The sequence below is a fragment of the Ceratosolen solmsi genome, unplaced genomic scaffold (assembly GCF_000503995.2).
Source record: "Ceratosolen solmsi marchali unplaced genomic scaffold, CerSol_1.0 scaffold5, whole genome shotgun sequence".
NCBI lineage: Eukaryota > Metazoa > Arthropoda > Insecta > Hymenoptera > Agaonidae > Ceratosolen > Ceratosolen solmsi.
The window spans coordinates 607530-617578 of record NW_011948454.1 but is presented as its reverse complement, the minus strand read 5'-3'; the positions used below and the strand labels follow the sequence as shown (position 1 = coordinate 617578).

At 22.2% G+C, this 10049-nt stretch overlaps 2 protein-coding genes across 3 annotated transcripts in view; one reads left to right on the top strand and one right to left on the bottom strand.

Annotated features, from left to right (window-relative positions):
- The window catches only part of 14-3-3epsilon (tyrosine 3-monooxygenase/tryptophan 5-monooxygenase activation protein epsilon), a 5065-nt gene extending 1257 nt beyond the window's left edge, over positions 1 to 3808 (top strand). The window contains exons 2-5 of one of the 2 annotated variants that reach the window (XR_913020.1): positions 2057 to 2363; positions 2544 to 2887; positions 2994 to 3098; positions 3204 to 3808. Coding sequence is in view for 1 of the 2 variants with exons in the window: in XM_011505266.1 (XP_011503568.1) it covers positions 2057 to 2363; positions 2544 to 2887; positions 3204 to 3259 (707 nt within the window). In the remaining variant the exon portion in view is untranslated. The remainder of the gene's footprint in view (positions 1 to 2056; positions 2364 to 2543; positions 2888 to 2993; positions 3099 to 3203) is intronic. The other variant, XM_011505266.1, reaches the window with a different exon arrangement.
- A 5099-nt stretch (positions 3809 to 8907) lies between these two features.
- Positions 8908 to 10049, bottom strand: part of Mdh2 (malate dehydrogenase 2) — a 2202-nt gene continuing 1060 nt past the window's right edge. Inside the window, 3 exon segments of the mRNA XM_011505265.1 lie at positions 8908 to 9157; positions 9234 to 9563; positions 9788 to 10049. The exon segment at positions 9788 to 10049 is cut by the window's right edge and continues 15 nt beyond it. Coding sequence (XP_011503567.1) covers positions 9026 to 9157; positions 9234 to 9563; positions 9788 to 10049 — 724 coding nt within the window. The 3' untranslated portion in view covers positions 8908 to 9025.

Below are 10049 nucleotides of genomic sequence, written 5' to 3'. Positions count from 1 at the left end.
AAAATTAATAAGATAAAGGCAACAAAATCGCAACTAGCTTATATTCAGGTGACGCACTAACAACGAGGCGAACAGATTCAGACAAATTATTTGGCATAAAAATGAAACATTTTTGGAAGGCAATTCAACAGCAGTGAATTTACACATGCATGCACATGTACTTGCAACATACAGAGAATTCAATTAGCTTATACAAGCTTTATTTGAAATGCCGGCAGAACGTTTCTTTTTATATACAAGGCGCTTGGTCTTCCTTTTCCGGAAACTATCAGGCATCATTACATCAAACATTTTAATTCATATACATAACCTACTCATATTAGTTAAAGTGATATCGGAGTAAATGCATATTTACATACTTTTTTTTAATATTAAAGCTGATTTATAATTTTAATTAATATTATATAACAGATTAATATTTATAATTTACGAAAGTATAATTTATACATCAAAATTCCAAGACTTCAATATGGAAAATATTCATTTTAATTTTCAATTTAAATTAAATGTTTATCTTAATAAACAGAATTTCTTATAAATTATATAAATAAGAATTTAAAAATGTATTGTAATGAGAATTTGTTAACCTTTCATAATATATTTATTAATAAATACTTATTAATAATCTAGATCCTTAATTCAGATTTAAATCTTGATTTATATATTATTGTAAAATAAAATATTTTTTTAATTAACATTATTTAAACTATGTATCAAAGGAATTTGATAATATTTATTAATTTGAAAAAATGATCTATTCCTCTTATTAAACATCATTTATTTGTTTAACTCTATCTAATTATAAAATATTTATTTTTATTTCATAGTTATCTTTTTGAAATATTTCTTTAAAGAATATTAAGTATATTTTATGTATGTATTGAATATAATAAACTAAAAATTGTCAGTTTTTAAAAATATTTACAACTTGTATTAGAAACATATTACCTTTTATTTAGGAAACAATATATTAGAAATTAATATTGGTATCTTTATGTCAATTTGAAACAATTAGTAATAATTTTAATCATTATATTTTAATTAATCAGGTTTTTGATAAAACATTTAATCAAAATTGAAATTATACACATTTTTTGTATTATGAGTTACTTATAGTCAATTAAGTAAAAATGAAACAAGATTAATTTTTAAACTTAAATTAAAAATGTAGCTTTTAACTTGTTTTTCAATCAATAAAAAATGTTCATGCACATCTGTAATATTATTCGTATATGAAATGATTTATTAACTATTATGTGAAACTTTGTGTATTATTTAATGTTAAATTACAATTATTTCTGTAATTCTATTGTTTTATATTTCTTTAAATATAAATGAATAAAGTCATTTAATCACGAAAGTGACGTTTAGTATACTACATAATTTGTTTTTATTAATTAGTGGAAAGATAGATTCATATTTATAAAAATTAGTATTAGATTTTTGCACTTTATCACATAATTGTTTCTTTATTCTTTTTATTTATTTTTTCTTTTTCCTTGACTTGAGCTCTTTAAATTGTCTTGCAATTCAAAATATTTATTGTTAATTTAAGTGATATTTCATAATATGAAATAAAAAAAAAAAGAAAACAATAGCAAAAAGAGTCTAAAAAGAAAAGCTATTAATCAACCTCTCTCTCTTTCTCTCTCTGTTGAATGAAAAAAAAACAGATTAATATTAATTGTTACTGTTGATTAACCAGTAAGAATAAATATAATTATAGTTATTAATATATATATTTAAATGAAAAATATCACGAAATAAATATAATTTAAAATTTTTTTACAAGTATTCATATACTGTCCCAAGGAATAATATCAAGTGTAATAATTGTACTTTGTATATTCTTATGTATTTCAAACTTTCAAAAAAATCAAAAGTGTTGAAAATTTCAAATTCTTTAAAAATATTTAAAAATATAATACTATCTTATTTTATTTTAATATTTTACATGTTTGTAAACTACTTTAATATTTCTTATTAGTTATAATTAAGATATTTATTATTACATAATTAAAAGTAGAAAATTATAACACTAATTTTATATTTATAGAAATGGTGGAAGCCATGAAAAAAGTTGCTTCTCTAGATATAGAACTTACAGTAGAGGAAAGAAATCTTCTTTCTGTGGCATATAAAAATGTCATTGGAGCAAGACGAGCATCTTGGAGAATTATTTCCAGTATTGAACAGAAAGAAGAAACTAAAGGTGCAGAGGAGAAACTGGAAATGATACGCCAATACAGATCTCAAGTAGAAAAAGAATTAAAAGACATTTGTGCAGATATTTTGGGTGTGCTAGAAAAGCATCTAATTCCATGCTCATCAACTGGAGAATCTAAAGTTTTCTATTACAAAATGTAAGTAGTTTTATATTGTAAGTTTTTTTTACATATCAAAATAATTTGTAATTATTACACTAATATATTTAAAAACGTGTATTATATGAACTTTTAATCAAACTTATTATTAATTATTTATTAATTAATTATTACTAGTTATTTAAATATTTATAATATATTTTTAACTGTAAATTTCAGGAAGGGAGATTACCATCGTTATTTAGCAGAATTTGCTATTGCAAATGATAGAAAAGAAGCAGCAGAAAGTTCTCTCTTAGCGTACAAAGCCGCAAGCGATATAGCTATGACAGATTTGCCTCCAACTCACCCAATTCGCTTAGGATTAGCGCTTAACTTTTCAGTGTTTTATTATGAAATCTTAAATAGCCCAGATAGGGCATGTCGTTTGGCAAAAGCAGCTTTTGACGATGCCATTGCAGAATTGGACACTCTATCAGAAGAAAGTTACAAAGATTCCACTCTCATTATGCAGCTTCTCAGGGACAATCTCACTTTATGGACTTCAGATATGCAAGGGGATGGTGTGTATAATTTAAAATAATACCTTAAAATTCCTGTGAGCCATCTCCAATTTTGGTTTTTAAAATTGTTTATCCACATAAAATAAGGTTAAATTTCATTTCTTAGAAAATGATACTGAGATACCAAGATTTCAAGGACTTTTACATTAATAACCTATTCATAATAACCCTTTTCCTTTATCCTATAATTAATGAAAATGGAAATCCTCAGGTGAGCTATAAAATTATTTATGTAATCATGTTATAAAGAAAATTTTTTAAATCCATATGTTTATAGTTTTATTTCGATGTATTTAAATGGATTGTATGTACTTAGCTGATGCTGAGCAAAGAGAACAGCTACAGGATGTTGAAGATCAGGATGTATCGTAACTCTAGTTGCAGTGAGTGTTAAATACGCATATAAATGAGACAAGAAAAACTCTTAAGAATTATTAAGCAAAAGAAAAATCAGTTCAGCAACAAGGAGCTTGGGACAGAAAAGAAAGGTCTTTAGCAATTTGCGTGACCTTATATACAAACGCACGATTACTCCAAAAATCATCCAATCACACATGTTGAGTTACGGAGCATGCAGAAATAAAAATATATAATAAGGAAACAGATGTAAATGATATGCACCCAGCAATATAGTGAGATTGCAAGCATTTATACACATGGCAATTTTTTCGCGTTGCCGAATCGTGCAGTGAAAAAAAACTTTTGAGATCTCAAGTGTTATCCTTGCATAATGATGCCTGGATTTAAATTCTGTAGTAGCTACATCTTTTATTTATAAGGCATGGTCTGCACATAAACATTTTTTACGTTTCTGGTTGGATTATAAAAATGGAGAGATCCTGTTAGTGTATTGCACGAAATTTAATATGTTCATAGTATTAATATCATTTAATAATCTTTCTTTTCAGAAATTACTTAATGATGAATTGTAATAAATAACTAGGTTAATTAAGCAACATTTAAATTCTAAACATATTGCAAATTTATGACAATTATAATTTCGTTTTGATTTTCTTTTATCTCTCTTTTTTCCTCTCCATTATATGCATATAGATTATTGCATATATTTTATTAATAATATTTTTTAATGATCTATCATTCAATTATATTGATTCTTGTTTGATTTGAACACATTTCATGCCAAAAAGTTGCTAGAATTTTAAAGATTTTATATTTCATTCATTTTTAGAAAGAAATCTAAAAATTTTAATACTTATTTTTCAATTTCTTGTCATTAATAATTATTTAAGTATCGTAATTAATTGAATTATTTTCATAAGAATATATGAGTTTAAGTTGACAATATTATATTGTTTCATGTTTACAACTCAATCTCCTAGAAACTAATAAAGTATATTTATTCAAAACTTTGACAAAAAATCGGTATTGTAAAATCAGCTTAGTTGAATCATTTTACTGTTCATTCACTGCTTTAAGAAACACAAAAAAAACTTTTTTTTTTTTTTTTTTTTTTTTTTTTTTAAATTTTTTTTAATTTTTTTTCGTGTCGAAAATTTACAAGTTAAAAAAATTAATTAAAATTCTTGCATAGCCACATTTGTATTGAATATCTAGCAAAGTAATTACTTTATCTCGTAAGTGTGCATTTACATACATCTCTCATTTCAATGTATCAATACACATGTGAAGTGACAGAATAAATGGTTCTCTGTACTCTGATTGTCGATGTTTCATTTATTCTTTTTCTTCTAATAAAATTGAATATGTGATATTAATTCTCTATAAAAGAACTTAATAGTTAGATAAAATAAGTAAATCAATACCAATATTGGTAATAATAAAAACTTTCACTTTAAAACAAGAATAAAAATTTCTATTAATAAAATAAAAAACAAAGAAAGAATAAGAGAAGAGACAAATCAGAATTGTTTAGTTTCACAGAAAATTATATTCTTTCTAGTCGTTATGTAAGACAATATATTTTATATTCACAAAAATAGGAATACATATAATATTTAGTATCTAAGATATTTATTTTATATTATCTTGCAAATAAGTAAATTTCAAATAAGAGTCACTTTTAATAAATCTTTAAAGATACTTCAACTACTACAATTGTACTAACTGTTAAATAAAATAAAAATCTCTAAAATTTATGTATTCAAACCTGTAACAATTCGTAATCAAATTTGTTAAAAATAAAAACTTTATTAAATGCATTGCAAAATTAATTTAGTACAGTTATATTGATTGAAGTATTCTTATTGTCTGTTAATACATAATATCTAAATGATGCAATTATTTAGATATGATACAAAAATGCTATTTAAAATGATTTCCATTATTTCTATATTCAAATATCATAAATTAAACTTATTTCTATTGATTTTAGAGATTTATCTTAATTTAATATTATAAGTTCATGTAATATTTTTAAAAGATTTGTATTTTGTAAGAACTCCATAATAATTACAAAGCGTTTTGTGGTTTTATGATTTCACATTTTAAAGCATTAAGATAAATATTAAATATATATTTTTTTTTAAGTTTTTTTTCCAATAACTGTTATAAATTCTGTTCTGAGTAATACTACTCTATAATAGTGCATTATTTAGTTTAATTATTTGACATACCTGTTCAATTTATACATCTTCAATTAAAGATATATTTAGTATTAAATATATTTTGTTACAGAATTTATAAACAAATTATTTAATAAGCATATTTTTTTCAAAGAAAATTGAATAATTTCTACTTGTTCTCTTTTATACTTCAAAATTTGATTGAAATGCAGAATGTTCATATTTTAAAGTGGAAGTATATTAATATGCTATAATTTAATCTAACCAATTCGTCATGGATATTCATTACATTAATAATTAATAAGACTTTTTGATATTTAGAATAGGTATTTATGATAAAGCATGATTTGATAAAAATTAAGGTGCGGAGACTCAATAATCTTAAAATCCATAAATTTCGTGGCCCCGAAAGTATTATATCAATAAAAATTACGTAAAAAATATAAAATATTAAAATTAATAATTCTAAGTTCGGTATTTTTAATTATTTAAGGAATTAAGATAATTAAAGTACATTTTTGCAATATAAAAATAATAGCAAAAGAAGAAAAAAGTTTCTGGAAAATTATACATGTAAAAATGTAGTAATGAGTGTCGAAATGCATCTTAAATTAATCAATTGAAAAAAATATGCTGGTAATTCCTTAAAATAAATAAGAGTATTCGAAATATCAATATGATATCATTAATGAACTTTACAAAACCGTTTAATCAATAAAGAATTAGAAACAAAAGTCTTTCATATTTTTGATCCACATGCATATACTTTATTAGATTTAATGCAATTCACCAATTACTTGCCGTAAAGTCGCGTAAAAATTGAAAATAAAGCGATTACAACTTTCTGTAATTGCAATTTACTTTTTTTTAATTTGAATTAATGTTTTCTAAAAACTTTAATTATTGTTAAAAAGTAAATCTATATATTATTATACTGGTTATTTTATTCAGGATAAATTCTGAATTAGCAAGTACTTAAAAAATGTATATAATTTCATATTTTGTTAATGTCAGGAATGTAAATTTCATAAATTTTATATTATGTATATAAAAGTGACTTTATTTAAAAGATAATATAAATTTTCACAAAAGAAATATTTTTAACTACACAATAAATACATTGAAAAATTAATAATTGTCGAAAATACATTTTCTTAGTAATGTATTTTATATTATATTGTTTGTACATTTAAATGATTGAAATTAAAATAATTTTGTTTATATTATTTTAATTAATTTAAAAATAAATTTAATAAGACTTTTAATATATTTCAAACAAGTTTAAATGTAGTTGTAGAGTATCTTGATAAATCAATGATATACTTATTTTTTTTTTTTTGCTTTAATTGGTTTTGATAACCGTGATTTGGAGATAGCGGTCGTGATAAAAGTACAGCCTATTTTAGGCATAGGAATATTAAAAAATAAAGCACTTATGTTTTGCCATAATAGATTTTAGTTCAGTAATTTTTTTTTTGTACTATTTTTAATTTTGTCAATTATTTACAATTTACAATTTAATTTATTTTAAATTTAATTTACAATCAATTTATTATTGATTTTATGCAATTCAAGTTTTAAGGATTGTATTTTATTTGCTTGACTTGTATAAAATTATGAAATTGCTCATTGGTGATTCGAATTGAAATCCGAGTATATTATTAATTCATAATTAACCTTACATTGACTTTTAATATGGATTATTATAAATACTAGCTATTAATATTTTTATTTATTTAGAAATTATATATAATTTATAAAATTAATATTATGTGCAGTATATTTCATAATTTCAAGAAATTAGAAAGTCAGTCTTAATTAATATTAATTTTAACATTTTTAATAAGAATAATAATACTTACATTAAAATCACTTTTGATAGATGCTATGTTTATTAATAATTTTTTCAGATATTTGAAGATAATGAAAAATACTAAAAGATTTAAATATCCATACGTGTTTTAATTTTTTAGATAATAATAAAAAATTTTGACAATACTGATACATAAATCAATTAATCGTCTTATATCGTATTATTTATTATCAGTTAATAAGCGTATTAAGAAAATAATTGAAAATAATTTTCTTAATAGTAAACACGGAATTCATATTAAAAATCAGCTATCTTTAAATTATCTACATTATTATTTGTTTACTCATTAAATTACAATATTGTTCAGTTGCAATATGTAAAGAAACTTACAAAATTTTGCGTCTTACATATATTATTTGGTATTTACGTACCTGCTTATAATTTTCATTTTAACTGATATGTTTTTAAATAAAGCTAATATACTAATCTTCAAAAATAATTACTTATATTGCTGTTAATTTATAATTTGTATCTGCAGCAATTGGTAACAATATTTGAAGTATTATTCTTCAAGGATCAGAAATTATGTCGGTATTTCTAAATGTAATCTACTATTACAACTGAATTTATTTTTTAAATTCATTGTTAATTATAAAATGGAATTTGCAATTTTTTGATAAACGTTTATCTTTATTAAAATCTTTTTTTATAAGAATTTGTATTCTTTATATTAATTTTATTTTTAAAATTATATTGCATTGTTTCATTTGCCAAAGTAAAATTTGAAAAATTTGATTTAATAAAATCTCAAAACAAAATCTAAACTAAAATATGAATTTTGTATTTGAAAATATCACTTAATAATGTTAATTTTATGTATAATATCTACAGTTATGAATTATTGTTCATGTTGATGAAATAATTTTGATAAATTTGTATGATTTTATTTACATTTTTTATTTTTACATCAGTATCATCATTTAAAATTAGATCCTTATCCTTATATTATGAATTATTTTGTTTAAAAAATTTTTTCATAATCTTTAGTTCTCTGTAAATTAATGTTTGTATCTAATGTAATATTAACAAAAAGTATGTAATATAAACAAAAGCATTTGAGATTTCTATATTTTACATTAAGATATCAAATTATTTTGGTTACTGAGTGAATCTGGTAAAATGATCATTATGTTGTATTTTTCAAATTTTTTTTATGTACATTAATTCAACTTATTTTTAGTATTAGTACAATTATTTAGAAACAATTTAATATATCAATCAAAATATTTATATAAATTTATTAAAATCTTTATGTTAACCATTTCAGATTTTTTTTATAAATATTTGAATAAAATGTTTTAAATTAGAAAATTTTTTTGGTTAATGGATCACAGCTGTACCTTTATAAATTTATCTTTAAATATAGTTTTCATTTGAGACTGAATGATAGCATAGTAATAAATTAATAAATAGTAAGCAATGAGTTTGTTACAATTATTGTTGTTAATGAAGATTCAAAATAGATATTTTTATATAGAATAAAATGTAAGTAAATCATATTATTTGGATTAACTTTTTATAAGTTAATTACGAAGATGGCATATTATATTATAAATAGTACATGTTATTATATTTTGAAGGTAAGTAAGTATTTACACTGCATATATTATTTAATGTAAATTTTAATTGTATAGTACAATATTGCATGAATCCAGCCATACTATTAACTATCTTGACAATTTGTTATGATAGTCAATTATTTCCATAAAAAAATCAATACAATTATTTATTCTTATTTACAAAGTCTTCTCCTTTTTGAATATTTTTTTTAAGCTCTGGAATAGCTGCAGTAATAAGCTTGCATTCAAAATCACTTAATTTTCCAAGACCAAGGTTCTTTTCTACACCATTTTTCTATAAGATGAAAATAATTAAAAATTTTTAAATATAAAATAACAATTTTGATAAAAACTTATCTTTTAATACCTACACCTAGCAAAATTGGAGTAGAAAAATATTTTGTTTCAGTAACATTAGATCTAACATAAGTACATTCAACAATATTGGTTTCACCATTTAATGCTTTAATTAAAGAAAAAACAAATCGAGCTCCTGCATAAGCCATTGACAAAGTAGCAGAACCTGTACCAGCTTTAGCTTTAACTACTTCTGTACCTGCTTCTTGAATCCTTTCTGTAAGAATCTCAAGTTCATTTGATGAAAAAGATATCGATGGTACACTTTGAGAAATTAAAGGGATTATGGTAATGCCACTGTGCCCTCCAATGACTGATATATTAATTTTTCTAGGATCTAGTCTCTGAAATTATTGTAAATTTTATAAGCAAATATAAAAATGAACATTTAACATTTATTTTAACTTTATTTTAATTCAAAGCATCCTTATTTTATATTTTGTTATTATGAATAAAAAAAAGTTAACATTTAATATATAAAATGGTTTTTTTATTATGAATTGTATTATGAATCATTTAGTTTTTTTAAAATAAAATTGAAATATTACTAGCAGTTTTAAAATAATACCTTAAAGTCTCCGACAAAGGTATTTGATCTAATAATATCAAGTGTGGTAACTCCAAATATTCTATTAGGATCATAAACTCCAGCTTTTTGAAAGACTTCACTCACAATTGGCACAGTACTATTTACAGGATTAGAAATAATTGCAACAAATGCTGTTGGTGCTACATCTGCAACAGCTTGTGCGAGATCACGAACAATAGTTGCATTTGTATTGAAAAGGTCATCGCGAGACATTCCTGGTTTACGAGGAACACCAGCAGGA